The 17,932-nt window shown below is 64.9% G+C and overlaps 1 protein-coding gene across 1 annotated transcript; it reads right to left on the bottom strand.

The window, feature by feature from the left end:
* Positions 1–241: 241 nt before the first annotated feature.
* TTC34 (tetratricopeptide repeat domain 34) lies at positions 242–17,702 on the bottom strand. Its single transcript, XM_036351050.1, has 8 exons — positions 16,890–17,702; positions 9,778–10,636; positions 8,122–8,347; positions 6,845–7,049; positions 5,686–5,852; positions 4,434–4,708; positions 3,443–3,653; positions 242–1,191 (listed from the first exon to the last, which is right to left on the bottom strand). Exons 1-8 carry the CDS (start codon positions 17,668–17,670, stop codon positions 664–666), a joined length of 3,252 nt encoding a protein of 1,083 aa, XP_036206943.1. The 5' UTR covers positions 17,671–17,702; the 3' UTR covers positions 242–663.
* Positions 17,703–17,932: the final 230 nt, after the last annotated feature.

Here is a 17,932-nt window from a genome sequence, read left to right on the forward strand (position 1 = left end):
ACAAACTTGACTGTGACCGTGTGTTGCTGTTGCACCTTCAGCCCCTGCTTCCCAGATGGGACGGGGCTACTTCACGGGGTCTCAGGGGCTGGGCTCCTGGCCTCCCCAGGAGAGAGGGTTTCCAAGGAAACAGGAGGGCGAGTTTCACCCACAGAGGAAGCTCCGTCCGGCCCCGGAGCGGCCAGACCAGCAAGCAGCCGGCCCTTGGCTCATGGGGGGTGGGGGGTGGGTAGGGGGGGCGCTCAGAGCAGCAGGGAGGAGGGGCCACACCGTCGCCATGGCGGGGGTGGGCGTGGGCGCTGGGCTGCCCGGAGAATGACTTGATGAGGATGGGGCTCAGCCGCAGGCCCCAGCCGGGGAGTTTCGTCTCTGGCTTAGGCCAGGGTCAAAGGCTGCTTCACGCCGAGGCAGGGGCTGCACCAGCTCCTTAGGGCCACCAGGGCTGGCCTTCATCCTGTCCACCTGCTGGCCCCAGGCTAGGGCCGCCAGGGTCCAGCCTTGGGGATCGGGGCGCCATTGCAGGGAGGGGCTCTGGGCTCCAGGCCAGCGTAACTCCCTTCTCTCTGCCGACCCGTCCACCTCAGAGCTGGGAGGGTGGGGTCAGCACCTCCTGGTTGGGGGGAAAGGACAGGGTGGCCCCGTGGCTGGGCCTGGCCGTTCGGGTCAGTGGAGCCGGCAGCCCGAGGCTGCCTCCCTCCGGATTCTCGCCTTCAGCCTCCTCAGGCCGCAGTGCTCGGGGTCCACCAGGAGCCCGCTCTCGGCTGCCGTCCAGGCCTCTTCGTACCGCTGCTCCTCCAGGCAGCGCTGCCCGTGGCCCAGCAGCACCTGGGCGGCGGGGGCCCGGCCAGGCCGCTCCCACAGGCTGCTCTGGGCCGGGGCGGGCGCCAGCGTGAGGGCCTGGGCGAAGGCCCCTGCGGCCCCGGCCTCATTCCCCAGGCGCAGGAGCAGGCGGCCCCTGGAGCACAGGTCCTCCGCCCGCACCGGGAGGTCGCTGTCCGCCGCACGCTCCCGGAGCACGAGGTCCAGGTCTCCCAGCGCCCGGCCGCACTCCCGCAGCTCGGCCAGGCAGGCGGCCCGCAGGCGCAGGTGACCGGCCCTGCCGCCACCCGCCAGGACGGCCAGCGAGCAGTAGCCCAGCGCCTGCCTAGGCTGCCCCGAGGTCAGGAGGGTGCTGGCTTCCTGGGCTGCAGCCTGCGGGGGGGACAGAGGGAGGGGTGCGGTCAGCCCGGATGTGTCGGCCCCTCACTGGCCCTGCACACCTGGGCTCTGCAGGAGCTGCCCGTGTCCGGAGCAGGCACCTCCCTGCCGTTCCCCAGGCCGCTGAGGCCTCCTCACCCCCCTCTCCTCCTCCCGGATCTCCCTTCTCACAGCCCTGCTGCTTGTCTCACTGGGCGGCCCCCTCCCTCCCGCCCTCTGCTCCTCTCCGGGCCCCTCTGCTGGGCCTCCCCCTGCCCGGCCCTGGGACAGCACCAAACACCACCTCTGCCCAGCCTGGTCCTTGCTCCCCCTCAGCAGCCCGAGGTCAGGAAGCACTAGTGGACTTCCCACTCGGGTCCTGCAGAGCCAGTCACAGGTGGGGGCAGGATCCGGTCACAGGTGGGGACAGGACGGGGTCACAGGTGGGGACAGGACAAGGTCACAGGTGGGGACAAGACGAGGTCACAGGTGGGGACAGGATGCGGTCACAGCCGGTATCCGGTGCTGCGGTCCCTGTCGCCTGCAGGCTCCCTTCCTTTCTGAGCGCCCGCAGCCCCCTCAAACCTTCCCTAACCATCCGGACAACCCGCGTGCCTCCCACGGCTCTTCCCTCCAGAGCCCACGGCGGCTGCCACGAGGAACGGGGCACCTCACACCCCGCCTGCCCCGTCCCTCCCTTTCCACCGGGCAGCCGGGTGGGACTAATGCCTCTCCGCGCCACGTGCCAGGGAGGCACAGGGCACCCAGCGCGCCGCCGTCTGCGGGCATTGGCCCAGGCGGGGAGGGAGGCGGCGGGACCAGCGTCCAGTGAACGCGGCGTCCCTGCTGCGGCTCCTTCCAGGGCGGGGCGGCCTGGGACCCGCGGAGCCCAGCTCGCCTTCCGCTCCCGCAACGCTAACCATTGGCCGCGCTGGTGCGGCGCCCTCGGACAGGCTCCGCGCGGCCAGGGCTCACGGGCGGGGCCGCGGGCTGCAGTGACACCGGAAGCGGGGCGTGAGTACTTCCGGTTCTTTTCCGGGTCGGCACTTGTCGCTAGGCAACAGGCGCGCGTGGCGCGGATTCTCCTGGCAGCGGAAACCAGTCCCTGGCCACCCCAAAACCCCGGCCGCTCCCCAGAGGTCCTCGCCCTGCGGCGCCTCCTGCGCTCTCGGTCCGGAGACACTCTCACTCCTTGGCTCCCCGCCCTCGGGGGCAGCGTTCCCCCCCATTACCCATGGCTCTGCGCTCTTTGCGTGCAGCCAGCCCCTCTGAGAAATAAACCCTCGCTGCCACCCCTGCGCTGTTCCTCCTCCTGCGGACCCCGAGTGCTGGAGCAGGGGCGCCCCGGCCACACGGGGCTCGAGTGCCCGTCCTTTGACTCAAAGCACACTGTCCCCTAGAGGGGGTCCCTTCACCTCCCCCCCTCCCCCACAGGCTAACTTCCCACGCAGGGGTGCATGGCAGCTTCCACCCCTACCCCGTGTCCTCCCGCCAGTGCAGGGGCAGGTGGCCAGACCAGCACCGACCGCACGCTGCCCTCTGTGATTCTAATGTGCAGCCAAGGTTGAGAACCACTGCATTAAGCTTAGGCTGGAAACCTCTCCCCCAGCCAGCCCGCCCCCACCTCACGTCAGCAGCGCCGTTTTAGGCCGCTCGGTCCTACAGCCAGGCCGTGGCCTCCACCTGTCTCCCCACCCTGCTTTCACCGCCAGTGCGACCTCGCCAGCCCGCTGCACTGACACTCTCTGAAGTGAACCCCGTTTTCTCCCCTGAAGGTCAAGGGCCAGAGGGCGGGGCTGTGGCCACACCCAGCACCTGGCGAAGAACATTCTTGTGGGATAAAGTGGAGTGAAAACCAGCCAAAGAGGCAGCGATCCCAGCTCAGCGTGTCTCCACCTGCAGGAGCCGCCTCTCCACCTGCGCTCCTGGGAGGAACCTCTCTCTGGCCTGACCTGGGACTGGGATGGGCTTCCTGCAGCAGCAAGGGGCTCCTGGCCGTCTCGCCTGGCTCTGAGGAGGGGACCCCTCCCTCTCCCCACCCAAGTCACCTGTGGCTTATACGCCTTGTGCCAGGAACTGAAGGTCACTGGCGCTGTGAGAGCTGAGCTTGAGATGGTGACACCTGGCAGCTCTGGCTCCCCGCCCCACACCCCACACCCCACACCCCACACCCCCCTGAAATCAGCAGTGGAGAATGTAGCGCTGCCCTGAGGGCCTTGGTGCGGGGGAGGGGCAGACTTGGGGCTCCCTGGGGTGCTGCACGCACCTGGGCCAGGCCCTGCCGCTCCGAGGCCTCCAGGAGGCTCAGCAGGAAGCGGAGGTCCCCGGCGTCCGTCTCCGCCAGGCACTGCAGGTCCTGGGCCGCGGCCGGCACATCTCCCTTCTTGAGCCGGAGCAGGCCACGCCGGGCCCGGGCAGCCTCTGAGGGCGGGGTGGGGCACAGGGCTTCCTGTAGGCGGGTGCCCGCCTCCTCATACCTGCCTGTCAGGGATTCGGAAGGGCAGTCAGCTGGGGTGGGAGGCAGAGGTGGGCCTCGCTGGCCACAGCCTTTCCTGCTCTGTGCTGGGTCAGGGAGCAGCAGGCTGATGGAAGGGCTCAGCCCCGGGAGGAGCAGCCAGGAGCAGAGGGACATGGTGATGCCATAAGGTCACATGGACGTGCCTGCTGCCAGTGCCCCAGCCCGTGTCTCTCAGGCCGAGCAGCAGGGCTCTGAGCCCCTCACATGGGTCTGCTCTTTCCCGGGCACCCCGCCCACCCCCTCCCCGGCCAGCAGCCAGCAGGGGCCGGAGCAGGACTGGAGTCAGGGATGACCGATGGGGGACATGCAGGCTGCACTGAGGACCCCCCTCTTTTAAGTTAGTGCTGAAACGAATTCAGGATTTTCCAGGAAAGACCAGCATTTGGGCACATGTGGGCGGAAGACCCGCCTGGATGGGACCTGGGCTGGGCACTCGGCCAACATCTGTTGAATTAACGCCTGAGTGACTGAGGGCCGGGGCCTGTGTGAAGCCCCCAGTCACCGCCTGTTTGTCCTCCCTGCGGGCCCAGACAGGAGGTCACCGGGAGCCAGATGTGCTCACGGAGGCATGGCCAATGGGGCATAGCTCACGGGGACCGAGGCCGGGGAACTGGGATTCGGGTGGAGGGATCTTAGAGGCCACTGGGTCAGGGTCCCTCCCGGCTTACAGAAGGGACTCCAGGGGTGAGAGGAGCGGGGACAGCGGGACAGAGACCACGTCCCCAGGCCTGGCCGCCACGTACCCAGGGCCATGAGCACGTCGGCCAGGAGGAGGTGCCCGCGCAGCTGCCCCGCGTCCATTTCGATCAGCGCCTCCCCCGCGGCCAGGAGGCCCTGGATGTCGCTGTCACCGAGGGGGGCCCCAGGGCCCGGCCGCCGGCTCAGGAGGCCCCGGCAGCAGGACGACAGGCCCTGTGCGACGAGGGCCTGGGCCTCCGGCTTCAGGGAGCGGAGCTCAGGGACTGCCGCCCGCGGGTCCAGCCTCAGCGCCGAGAGGACGTCGGCCACGGCCTCCTGCAGGGCAGACGGGGCGGGGGCGGGGTCATCCCGCTTGTCACGTATTTGCCTTCCTGTGTCTGGGTGCCAGGGACACCCGAGGGCAGGCAGTCCAGCCCCTGCCTGCTCAGCCGGGGGGAGGTCAGCCAAACGAGGAGCTGAGGGCCTGTGGGGAGCCCCCGGCCCCCCTGCAACAGGGCCCGCCTGGCCGATTCCCGTTTCCGGTTAATGGGCTCGTCCCTGGGAACCACGTGCTTATCCAGCCCAGGGAGGGACATGCAGAGGCCGCTTCCCAGCCCAGTGCGCCCGGCGGGGACGGGACCAGCCCCCAGGCCCTCGGGGGAATGGGCTCCTGGGACAGAAGCAAGCGCTGTGGGAGGTGCCCTCCTGGCAGCTGGGATCGGTTTCCTGGCTTCCGAGGACTCTAGCCCCGAAGCTCATTAGAGACTCTGGCAGGCAGCACCCTCCCCAGCCCCCCCCCCCCCCCCCCCAACCACACACACACACTCTCCCTCAGTGAAGCCTTGGCAGCCGGCCAAGTGCAGTCACCTCCCGGGGGCACTGCTCTTGGCTGAGAGGTGCCTGTCCAGGCCACTCGGCTGTGGCTGCCTCTGGGCCCGTTTTCTCTGTGAGAAGCAGCTGCCCCGGGCCTGGCAGGGGCCCCTCCCGCCCCCGAGGACCCGAATCCACAGGCCCCGTGTACACAGTCAGGGTAGCACCGGAGATGCCAGCCGAGGTCTCAGTATCTTAGGCCGGGGCCCCCTGGTGGCCCTGAGGGTTAGCACACGTGTCCATGCGGACCCAGGGAGAGCCCATACTGGATGTGACCAGGAGGCTCGGTGCGCCCCGGGCAGCGGGGTTTTGATGGGCATCTCACAGTCGGGGTGGCCGGACCCTATTCCCGCTCTTCTCTGGGGGCGGAGGGGGAAGGCAGCAGCTACCCCAAAGCGTCCCCCACTGCGCTTGCCCAGGCCCAGGTGGGGGTGGGGCTGCACCTGCTGCTGGTCCAGAGCCAGGTGCAGGAGCGCCCGCCCGCACAGCGCCTGCATGTGCCCCGGCTCGGCCCGCAGCACGGAGTTGAAGTCGAACAGGGCGGTCTTCCTCTGGCCCAGGAGCGCGTAGCATCGGGCGCGGGTGAGCAGGGACTCGCTGGCCTGGCTCCCTGGAGGAAGGGGTGTGGCATCAGGGCCACTCACTGGCCACAGATGGGCAACAGGCGGGCACAGTGCCTCTCGCTTCATCCAGCCTTTACGGCGCCCCTCCCGGTGCCCGATGAGGGGCGGCAGCTGTGGGGCCACCTCGGGGAGCTCACAGGGCACCGCAGGGCAGTCTGGCTGCAGGGCATGGGGAGCCCAAACAGGAGGGTGGCGCCTGGGAGAGTCAGAGGGGCTTCTGAGAGAAGGGGCACTGCAGCTGCCCTGAGGTGAGGGGCCAGGAGGGGCCAGTGATGGACACAGGAGACATGCTCTGGGCCTGCAGGACGATGTGGGCCCAGCTGTGCAGGAATTAGCTCTCTTCATCCCACTTCCTGCTCCTGGGGCGTCTGCATCATCCCAGGTGGGGAGGAGGTGCCCGTGAGCACAGCCAGAAAGGCACTGGCATCCGATTCCGAGTCCACGCGGAGTCTCGAGCCCCCAGGAGCTCACTGTGGGTCCTCGGGAATGTCCCTTCCCTGTCCCTGCGACCCTCTGACCAGGCCCCTGCCCGGCACCAGGGCAGGGCAGGCAGGTTGGCTGAGTGAGCAGGCAGGTTGGCTGAGTGAGCCGGGAGGCCACACACAGGACAGCCCCCTGCTTCCAGGAGGGGCTGAGGGAAGCGGGGCCCTCACCTCCCACAGTTGGTAGAGGAGCCTACCCTCAGGTGGCCCCCTACCCTCAGGGCCCAGGGTGTGGGAGGGCCCAGCTCAGTTCCCGCTGGCCTGCCCCTCTCCGGCCTTTAGCACACTCACTTGGGGGGCCGGGGCCTCCGTGCAAGGTGCCCGCAGCCAGTGGGCCACTCCCCGTCCGCCCCATGGATGTTCCCAGGGCGCGCACACCCTGGAACCCACGCACCAAGGGCGCCTTGGACCCGGGGTCCCCCACACCCAGCTAGGCAGAGGCTCCCCATGTACCTGGCACAGGAGGGGGCCCCCATGGGCGGGCAGGCAGCTCCTACCTGCAGCAAAGATGGCCAGAGAGAGGTAGGCGATGGCCTCCCTGGTGTGGGCCTCGCCCTCGGGCCCGCCTGGCTGTGCCCGCAGGATGGCCAGGGCCCGGGCGTGGCAGTGGCCCCGCAGCAGCTGCCGGTCCTCCGGGCAGAAGACGTCCAGGGTGGGCTGCAGGCAGGCCGTGTCCCCGGACTGGACCACCTTCTTCACCAGCTGCCGGGCCAGGAGGGTCCCGCAGTGACTCCTGTGCCCTCCCTACTCCATTCCGCGCCCAGGCTCCGGGCTGGGCCGGCTCACGGGGACGTGGCCATGGGGGCGTGGCCCATGGTCGTGGGGGCGTGGCCCGCGGAGGCATGGCCAATGGGGCATAGCCCATGATGTGGGGGCGTGGCCAACAAGGGCGTGGTCAGCAAAGGGGCAAGGCTCCTGGTGGGTGTGGCTCGTGGTGGGTGTGGCTCGTGGTGGGTGTGGCTCCTGGGGGCATGGCTCCTATTGGGGCAATGACTGTGAGTCCCTAGGGAAGGCTGGGGTGCGGGAGGTGTGAGCACCCCTTTGGGCCACTCTTCTCCACTGAGTGGCGGGAGTTGGGGTGTCTCAGGGTCCCTAACCGACGCCTCCTCCTCCGTGTGTGGGAGGCAGAGGGGTCTGGGTGGATCGAGACCCCAGGTGGACATGACCTGGAGCTCAGGAGCCCCACCCCAAAGAGACCCGACGTGCCCCTGCAGGGTGCTGGGTGCTGGGTGCTGGCTGTGGACACAGGCCCCACAGCACTCCTCCCTCCCTCCCTCGTATCCCAGTGCGGGGAGACAGACCCCGGCCAGGTCAGAGGGGAGGGGACGCTGACAGGCCGCACCGCCGACAGTTCGCCAAGGCCCACACCTTCCCTTGGGAGGCAGCCTCCTGACCCCGTTCCAGCAGGAAGCCCAGGGAGGTGAAGTCTGCTTTTCCTGGGAGCAGGGCAGTCTCGGAGGGAAGCCAGCAGGGTCTGAGGGCCTGGGGCCCCTTCACCGCCCCCCCTTCCCCGGACAGGGCCATGTCCAAGCCGAATTTACGTGGGAGGTTTGGGATGGCCCCTTTTGACATAGGGAGTGCCTACTGCATGCTGAGGCCTGCGGGGGCCCGGGCACCTGCTCCAGCTACTTCCTGTGGCAACAGCAAGACCAGGGCAAGAGGAGGAGCCTGCGGGTCGGGGTGGCGAGTGACCAGCCAGGGGTGGCGGAGTGAGGCTGGGACAGCTTTGCCCGCTCCAAGCCAAGACCGCCGGCGCAGAGCGAGGGGCCCTCACCTGGTTGGCATCGTAGGAGAAGCCCCTCCGCAGCTGCAGCAGGGCCAGCCGCGCCAGCACGGGGGCCGCCTGGGGCCGGCGGGACAGCGCCACCAGCAGCGCCTTGTGGGCATCCTCCAGGCGGCCCAGGCGGTACAGGGCGTCGGCCGCCAGGAGGCGGGACTCCTCGTCTTCCGTGTCCAGCTCCATCAGCAGCGTGGCCAGCTGGTACACGCCCTGGGCGTCCCTGCAGAGAGAGCGATGCTGGGGGAGCGCAGGCCCCTCCACACCCCCCACCCCCCACCCAGGTAGCCTGGCCACAGGCAAGTCCTGCCCACGCACCTGGCCCAGGCAGCTCCCTCTGCTGGGCAGCAGAGACCAGGGGCGGCTGGAAGGACCCTCCCCCTTCTTCCCTCCCCCCTCCCCCACCCTGTGGGGCAGGCACCCTACAGATGGGAGAATGGAGGCTGGGTGCTGACCCCGGCAACCCTGCCCTACTCTCCTTCTCTGCAAACGCAGGATAACAGTGCCCCTTGCTGAGCCCAGGGGCGTGCGGGGCAGAGCTAGGGAGCCCACCAGGCCCTGCTCCTGGGGCCCTGAAGGGGAAATGAACTCCCACTGGGAGCGGGGGTGGGCACCCTGGGACGTGAAAATTCCCAGAGAGAACAAATATAAAGGCCCCAACCACACCCGTGGAAGTGCCCCCTTGCCAGCAAGTCAAAGCCAGGCAAGCCAAGCAACCAGGGGCAGGGGGGGGGGGGGGAGAGAGAGAGAGAGAGAGAGAGAGAGAGAGAGAGAGAGGGAAAGAGAGAGAGGGAGGGAGGGAGAGAGAGGTGGTGACATCACACACGCCCCCCAGGAGGCCCCCAGCTCAGTCCTTTCAGCTCAAAACAGCTGCGGAGTCATCGCTGGGCTGGCAAAGTTTGCAATGGCACCTCAGGGCGGGGTGTGGGCCCCGATGGGCAGGTGGGCAGCTCCCCAAGGCAAGGCCCTCACAGGGGCCACACTCGCCGACCCAGGAGTCCCCTCGTCCTCCGTGTTAGGGGCAGAACAGGGTGGAGGCACCCGGGGGGCCTTATAGGAAGAGCAGAAGCTGGGGCGGATGGCTGGGTCCCGGGTGGGCTCCTGGGCTGCGGGACACGCAGCTTGTGACAAACCCTAATTCTAACTGAGCACCAAGTGGCGGTGGGCTGCAGGTTCCCTGCACAGAGAACCAGCTGGGAGGGACGCCCCCGTGGGGCGAGGGGTGCGTTTTATTTTGCCATTTCCGTGTTTGAGTTTCTAATGTTCTGCGTCAGTCTTGATAGAAAAGGTCTGGGTGCCCGCCCGCGTGGCTCAGTGGGTGAGCGCCGACCTACAAACCAGGAGGGGACGGTTGGAGTCCCGGTTAGGGCACAGGCCCGGGGTTGCAGGCTCAATCCCCAGTGTGGGGCGTGCAGGAGGCAGCCGGTCCATGATTCTCTCTCATCGATGTTTCTGTCTCTCTCCCTCTTCCTCCCTCTCTGAAATCAGTAAAATACATTTTAAAAAAAGGCCTGAGCCCCGGCGCTAAATCTGCTCCCAGTGACCTAAAGACCCCCGCCACCCCGCCTCCGTTCACGCATCTGGAAGCAGCACCGGGCTGCCCCGCAGAAGCCCAGAATGCAGCCGCCCGGAGCGCACGGGGCCGGTGTTTACCCGTCCTGCTCGGCGGAGGCGTCGGTCTCCGCGGCCTGGCTCCGGCGGCCCCGCGCGCCCGTGGGCCCCGTGGGTCCCGGGTCGGGCCTCCGCTGGAGCATCCTGCGGGCCTCCTCGCGCAGCACCGTCAGCAGCAGCCCCCGCTGGTTCCAGGGCACGAAGGCCTTGGCGACGAGCAGGGCCTCCTCGGGCTGCAGGCGGCAGGCGGTGACATAGTCCAGCGCGCCCAGGAACGCGCTCCCCGCCAGCACGCGCAGCAGCCCGCGGCCGCACAGGGCGCGCACGCAGCCGCGGGGGTGCGGCGGGCCCTGCGCCACCACCTCCTGGAAGTCCTCCCGGGCGCCCGGCGCGTCCCCCGCGTGCAGCGCGCAGAAGCCGCGAAGCGCCAGCAGAGGCACTCGGTCCCCGGCAGGGTCCCCGGCGCGTGTGCCCGCGCGGTCCCGGGGGCGCAGCAGGCGCTCGCACAGGGCCCGGGCGCCCCCCGCGTCCCCCGCCAGCAGCAGGCACTCGGCCAGGCGGGCTCCCAGGGCCGGGCGCGCCCCGGCCGGCGCCACGCGCAACAGGACGCGCAGAGCGCGCGCCACCGGGGCCAGCAGCTCGCGGCCCGAGTCGTCGCGGAGCTCCGGGCGGCTCCGCACGGCCTCCTGGAAGTGGGCGAACCCCACGTCCGCGGCCTCCCGCAGCTGGGCCAGCACCCGCTCCCGGTCCCGCGCCGAGAGCACGGCCTCGAACTGCCTCCGCGCGCCCGCCGGGCTCTCGCGGAAGGCCTCGTGCAGGTCGCGGAGCAGGTCCTGGGCGCCTCGGTCCAGGAAGAAGGCGGCGGCCGCGCGGGTGACCAGCAGGGCGGCCAGGCGCTCACCTGGGGAGAGAGCAGAGGACCGATGGGCCAGGGCCCACCTGAGGCCCAGCCGTCCAGGCTTTGGACTCCCCGAAGCCCTTCCGCGCACGGCATCTCCCGGGACCTCGCGCCACAGGGAGGAGCAGGCAGGAGGCTGGGCATCGGCCCTGGATGCCCCCAGCCCTGTTCTCAGTCTGGGTTCAAAGTCAGCCTCCAGCTCAGCCAACATGGAAACCTAGTTACACCACCTCTCCCCCAGCGCCCCCCCCCCCCTTCAATAATGGACTTTAGGGTTGAGTTCCTCCTCCTCGGGGATCAGCTCCAGGTCAGAGCGGAGGTCTGACCCTGTGACCTTGGCAGGGGCACTGTCACTGCGGCGCCATTGTTTCTCTCTTCTTTTTGTTGTTAATCCTCACTGGAGGGTATTTTCCCATTGACTTTTAGGGAGAGTGGAAGGGAGAGGGAAAGACAGAGGGAAACATACCAATTGGTTGACTCCTGCATGCACCCCACCAGGGTCCCGCCAGGGAGGAGCCAGCAACTGAGGTACTGCCCTTGACCGGAACCAAACCCCGGACCCTTTGGTCCACAGGCCCACACTGTCCACTGAGCCGCACCGGCCAGGGCTGTTTCTTGTATCCTTTGGGCTACACTGGGGCTCAACACTTCCCTCTCTGAAACAGAGATGTCCCCGTCAGGCCAGGAAAGAGGGGAGGGCACTGACAAGAGTGGGGACTCGGCCATTGACTGAACTCCCCTGCCTCAGTTTCCCCTTCTGCTTTATAATGGGCTGGCACGGTCCGCAGTCACAGAGCTTTGAGAATGAGATGGGTCAGTGTGTGCCCAGTGCCTGGAGCAGGGCCTGATGGGTGTGTCACTCAGTGACGGTTCATGTCAGTACAGAAAGCCAGCCGGCCAACAGCGCCCCAGGCAGGTGTGCACCGACGAGGGAATCTCAGAAAACTCAGTGCTGGCGGGAGTTCAAGGTCCCGGGGGACCCCTCCCCCCATATGACAGGTTAGGAAAGTGCTGCTCAGAGCCCCGCCCTCGCCATCCCAGGTCGCCGAGCCTCCGCGTTAGTGTTTTGTGCACAGAGCCCTCCAGGATCCTCCGCGTTCTTCCTTGTAACCTAACACGGCCCCCGCGACAGTAACAGCCCTTTACACGGAAATGGGCAGGCGTGAAGGCCACGCTGCCGCAGCCCTGCCCTCTGCCTTGTGGCTGAGCGTCAAGCCACAGCCAAGAGCCAAGTCAAGAGAGCCTCTCGCATCCTGAGATCAACCACCAACGAACCAACCCCCAGCAGGTCGCCCTGTCTAGTCCTGGTGGCCAAAGGGAGACACTTTGAGCCCTGCCGGCTGGCTCAGTGGTTGAGGGTCGGCCAATGAACCAGGGGGTCGTGGTTAGATTCCCGGTCAGGGCCCATGTCCAGGCTGCAGGCTCGCTCACCAACGTGGGGTGTGCAGGAGGCAGCCGATCCGTGATTCTCTCATCATTGATGTTTCTATCTCTTTCTCCCTCTCCCTTCCTCTCTGAAATCAATAAAAATATATTTATTTTTTAAAAAAGAAACTTGGAGCCTTTCCCATCAGGTACTAACTCCTGACAGATGAACTCTGATCGCCGATTTGCACAACAGTTCAGGGATCCAAGCGGTTGCAGCAGGTGCGGAGCCCCTGGGACCTGGGGGAGCGGTTATTTCTTCACCCACATGGAAGTGTGTTCTCTCTCTGCTTCTGAGACCTCAGTTACGCACATCAGGCTTCTATATATTGTCCCACCGGGCACTGAGGCTCAGTGCATGCTCCCGTTGTTTGCCATGTTGGATAATTTCTAAGTCTAAGCTCACCGACTCTCCTGTCGTTCCAATACGCTATGGATTTTTCATTTCTGTTACTGTGCTTTTCCATTCTAGAATACTCATAGTTTCCATTTACTTGCTGAGATTCCACATCTGTTCATTCATTATGACTATATTTTCCTTTAGTCCTTCAGTATAATACTAATAGTTCCTTTAAAGTCCTTCGTATGCTAATCTCAGCACCTGTCTTATCATCTCGAGGTCGGTTTCTAGTGACTTCTTTTCCTCCCGACTGCGGCTCACATTTTATTTGCCGGTTTCTTTGCATGTCTAGCGATTTTTTATTGTACACTAGACATCTGGACTGGGATCGGTTATGTTCCTCTGAAGAGAAAACACGTTGGTTTGAGGAGGCAGTTAAATTGGAGGGAATCGAACCCCATATTCTGTCTATTTGGTGGGTAGCAGCTGAAGTCTCCATTAAGTTCTTAGTTTCCAGCTGCTGCCTTTTCCAGACCACCAGCCTCTCCCTTCTTGTGCAGTTAACCAGCCGAGGAGTTACGTGGATTTAATACACAGATTCAAAGTGGACCCTCCTCCCCCCCTCCCCCCCAGGCCTCACCCCCTCTTGGCTTCCTCTGCGTCAGGACTTCCCTTCTACCTTTCCAGCCACTCGTCTTTTCAGCCCTGAACTCTCCCGTGACATCGCAAGCCAGTGGAACTGCCGCCTTCTGTTTTACGTGGATGAAACCTGGATGGAGGAGTTTCCTCAGGCAAAAACCCACACGCGCGCACATCTCGCCCTCCAGTCCTCACACCTCAAGGGCCAGCCCCGGTGTCTGCCTGCACCGGGTCACTGCTCACACTCTCAGATGGTTGCGTTTCATATGTTGGCCCAATGGGGTCGTTGCTGTCTGTGGGGCACGCAGTCTGGTCACGCTCCCCAGCGTTCCCGGAAGGGGGTCTCCAGCGTGAGACTCTGACATCCGGGCAATCTGAGGGGGGTCAGGGGCTACCCCACTGTTGGTTTAATTTTCATTTTCCTGGTTGCTAGCGAGGCTCATTTACTTAAGAACACTTTCTCCCCAATCTGGAGGTGGTAAGTGGTATCGCGTTTTAACTCGCCTTGGCCTCATTGCCCGTCTCCCACATGTCCGTTAGCCATCTGCTTTCTCTTTGGGGAAATGCCTTTGCCCGTTCTAGCACCAGATTTTACTTTTTCTTATTGACATGCAGCAATTCTTCAAATGCTCTGGGTATTATTTTTTGCTCGTGGTACAATTTGCAAATATTCTCTCCCTGTTGTGGCCCGTCCTTTCGCTTTCTACAGTTACAGGCAAAATAGAAGTTTAAAACTTTTAATTTTGTCAGATGTATCCCATTTTCCTGCATTGCTTCCCCTTTTTGTATCTCAAGGAGCCCAGATGCTCACAGAAGTCTCAGCGGTGGTCTCCTGTGCTTTCACGTTGTAGCGACTGCCATGGTCCCCGCGGACGTGGCTTTGCTGCAGGGTTTGAGGTAGAGAATCAGCATCATCCGTTGCTGATGGTTTGCGCTGTGGTTTGAGATGCTCACTCTCGCATGTTAAGTTGCAGAAACACACGGCTCTGCTTCCGGCCCAATTTGTGTCATTTCTATCTGTCCCTCAAGGCAAGAACCGTCCGTATCAGCTGGGATGATTTTGCATTAACTGGCAGAGAAAATCCTTCGCCACCAGCCTCTCCTCCATCTCCGCCCCTTCTCTTCCCCCTCTCCCTGCTCTCCCCTCCTCCCATCCCCCTCCCCCCTCCCCCCCCCCCTCCTCCCCCCTCCCCCCCCCCCCCTCCCCCCCTCCCCCCTCCACCCTCCCCCCCCCCCCCTCCCCCCCCCCCCCCCCTCCCCTCCTCCCCCCTCCCCTCCTCCCCCTCCCCCTCCCCCCTCCCCCCCTCCCCTCCCCCTCCCCTCCTCCCCACCCCTCCACCCCTCCCCCCTCCACCCCTCCCCCCTCCTCCCCTCCCCCCTCCTCCCCCTCCCCTCCTCCCCTCCCCCCCTCCTCCCCTCCTCCATCTTGTCTATTGTTGGTTCTCTGCTCTTCTATTATATCATCAGATTTTTCTAACAACAGACAGTGAACATTTCTCTACTTATATCATTGCTCTTTATTACCTTTTAATTAAGTTTTATGATTTTCTTCATGAAATCATATGACTCTGAACTAAATTATTTTCTGTTGCTATAGTAAGTGGTATATATATATTTTAAATGTGTCATTCTTTTTTTTAAAAATATGTTTTTATTGATTTCAAAGAGGAAGGGAGAAAGAGGTAGAAACATCAATGATGAGAGAGAATCATTGACTGGCTGCCTCCTTCATGCCCCCCACTGGGGATCGAGCCCACAATCTGGGCATGCGCCCTTGACTGGAATTAAACCTGGGACCCTTCAGTCCGCAGGCTGACACTCTATCCACTGAACCAAACCAGCTAGGGCTATGCTTAAACCACGAAGTTTCTATTTCTTGCTGGAGTCTATAAATGTAAATGCTTTTTGTATATCCTGCTAAATTCTATTCCTATGTGTAATACATTCCTGCTGTCTCTTTCGGGGTCTCTGCGTAGCTAATTGTATTGTGTGGAATAATGATGACATCATTTTTCCTTTCTGCCTTACATGTTTTTCTCCCTTCTTATCTTATTGCTTAGGCGAGGATCTCTAGTATAATGATGGGTGCCTGGGAGAGTGAGCAGCCACCTCATTCTTCATTTTAAATGGAAGGCGTCCGAAATACCGCCATCAAGGATGAGTTCTTGGTAGGTTTTGAGTGATGTTATCTTCCTGCATAGTTCTTAATGGGAAACCCTGACCACAGAGGAGACGGCTGCCCCGGGTGCTTTGGGCAGATAAATGCTCGGGAGACAAAGGCGCACAGTAGGGCATTTGGGTCAAAGCCATTCTCCCTCCGCCTCCTGTCCCCGTGTGTCTACTTCTTAAGGACAGAGCACGTTCCAACGTGTAGAACAGTGGTTCTCAACCTTGGCTGCACATTAGAATCACCAGCTCAGGATTGTCTGTGATTCTGTGAGGCATTTCTGTACTTTTTGTCGGGGAGCATGTCAGGGTGTCGGGTCTAGTGTTTTTCCTTAAACAAATTTACCCACTCACTTCTCCCTGGCCCCTCCCACACTGGGGTCCCCCGACTTCCCCGGGCTCCACACACACTGCTCTCCTCTCTTCATGGTCTCCTCATTCTGGCTGCCTCCTGTCCCCTTTGCGGGGTCCTCTTTAGGGGCAGTGTGGGGGGCGGCCAGGAGCATCCCGGGGGCACATTCCAGCCCACCATGAACACCTGTGACCTTGGCAGACCCTGGGACCTGGGAAGTGACCATGCCCACGTCCACGTCCACGGGAGGCTCAGGGGCTTCAGTGAAAATGCCTCTCATCCCGGCTGGTGGGGCCAGGGGTCGAGCACCGACCTATGAACCAGGAGGTCACGGTTCGATTCCAGGTCAGGGCACATGCCCCAGCCTGGACCATCCTTAGCCTGGACCACCCCTCCTGCCTGGACCACCCCCTGCCTGGACCACCCCCCCAGCCTGGACCACCCCCTGCCTGGACCAGCCCCCCAGCCTGGACTACCCCCCCAGCCTGGACCACCCCCTGCCTGGACCACCCCCCCAGCCTGGACCACCCCCAGCCTGGACCACCCCCTACCTGGGCCACCCCCACTGCCTGGACCACCCCTCCGGCCTGGACCACCCCCCGGCCTGGACCACCCTCTGCCTGGACTACCCCCCCTGCCTGGACCACCCCCTGCCTGGACCACCCCCCTGCCTGGACCACCCCCTGCCTGGACCACCCCCCCTGCCTGGACCACCCCCCCTGCCTGGACCACCCCCTGCCTGGACCACCCCCAGCTGGACCACCTCTGGCTTCCCAGGAGGTTCAGTTCTCACCCTGGCTCCTCTGGCACGTTCTGCACGCAGCAGCCAAAGGAGACTTTACAAGTGTAACCCAGAGCACCTCGCTCCACAGTGCAAAACCCTCCCATGGCTCTCGTTAGTCTGAGGGTCAAATCTGAAGGTTTTCGTGGCCAGGAGGGCGTGGCCACGGCTATGGCCTTCAGGGTCTCCGCTCTCCCTCTGCCCCCTCCCCCCGACAGCCACCCTAGCTCCCCTCAGTGGTACGGACACCCACGCCCTTTCTCCCTCAGCAACCTGGAATCCTGGCTGCAGCTGAAATGACACCTCCTCCCAGAAGCCCTCCCTGATCATCCGGCTGGAGGCGCACCTTGCATGTTTCATTTCTCAAAGAGCTTATTTTGTTTGCTTCTTTTCTTGGCGCTCGGTAAGGGCAGGGCCCTGCCCACCTGTCACTGTGGTGTCCGGCCTCAGCACAACCCCTCCCCCAGCGTAGGCAGGACTTGGCTGTGCGGGGAAGAAATGGCTGCAGCGACCTTCACCCTGACCCTCGGGGGGCCGTGACCCGTACCCCTACCTTGGGATCTGTTGCCGGTGGGGTCGGCCTCCAGGGCCCGGCTGCAGGCTGCCCGGCAGTCCTCATAGCGGCCCCCGTGGAGCAGGACTTCGGGGGAGAGGGCATTGCTCCAGGTGCCCCCGGGGTCCAGGGCAGCTAGGAGTCTCCGGCCGTCGGCCTCCTGCTGGCCGGCGCTGTCCGCGGCCTGCTGCCGCCCCGAGACGTGGGCCTGGAGGACACTGACCAGCACGGGGAGGTAGGGCCGCTGGTGGGTGAGGACGAAGGCCACGGTGCGGTCGGCCGCGGAGGCGAAGGCCTGCAGGTAGTCGGCCAGGCCGGCGTCCACCTGCGCCCCCGACAGGATGCGGGCCAGCGCGCGGGTCAGCCGCAGCTCCAGGCCCTGCTGCGAGTGCGCGGCCAGCAGCGCCCCGCAGCGCCGCACCACCTCCCCGTGCCGCCCGCGGGCCAGCAGCCCGGCCAGCGAGTGCAGCGCCGCGGCCGGGTGGTCCGGGCACAGCGTGGCCAGGAAGGCGCAGGCCAGGGTCCCGGTCAGGGACACCACGGCCATGCCGTCCCAGTGGATGGCGGGGATCTGGCCTTCCCCTCGGCACCAGGCCTCCAGCGTGGCCACCACGGGTGCCCCCCGGGCCTCGGCCAGGGCGGCTCGGACGCTCCGCACGGCGGAGGGGGCGTGGCAGCTGAAGGCAGCCAGGTAGAAGGCCGTGGCCAGCGGGGGCTCCCCCAGCGCCAGGTGCTGGTCCCCCTCCCGGCAGAGGCAGGCCACAAGCTCCTGGGCCGACATCACATCCGTGCTCCCCACCAGGCCATGTCCGGTCCTCAGGCACCTGCGGTGGGCGGGGGCGTGGTCAGTGCTCACGGAGGTCAGCCCCTCGGCCCTGCGCCCCCAGCCCTGTGCCCCCCAGGCCTGTGCCCCCAGCCCTGCACCCCCCAGCCCTGTGCCCCCAGCCCTGCGCCCCCCAGGCCTGTGCCCCCAGCCCTGTGCCCCCCAGGCCTGCGCCCCCAGCCCTGTGCCCCCCAGGCCTGCGCCCCCCAGGCCTGTGCCC

Source organism: Myotis myotis, unplaced genomic scaffold (assembly GCF_014108235.1).
Source record: "Myotis myotis isolate mMyoMyo1 unplaced genomic scaffold, mMyoMyo1.p scaffold_m19_p_2, whole genome shotgun sequence".
Taxonomy (NCBI): domain Eukaryota; kingdom Metazoa; phylum Chordata; class Mammalia; order Chiroptera; family Vespertilionidae; genus Myotis; species Myotis myotis.

What these genes read in the sequence shown, in the direction of transcription:
- TTC34 (XM_036351050.1), bottom strand. Translation starts at nt 17,670, where the DNA reads ATGTCGGCCCAGGAGCTTGTGGCCTGCCTCTGCCGGGAGGGGGACCAG. An exon ending in TCTCCTACGATGCCAACCAG is followed by an intron (nt 7,050 to 8,121) that starts GTGAGGGCCCCT and finishes CTGGCCCGGCAG; the next exon opens with CTGGTGAAGAAGGTGGTCCA. An exon ending in TCTGGCCATCTTTGCTGCAG is followed by an intron (nt 5,853 to 6,844) that starts GTAGGAGCTGCC and finishes CCCTTCCTCCAG; the next exon opens with GGAGCCAGGCCAGCGAGTCC.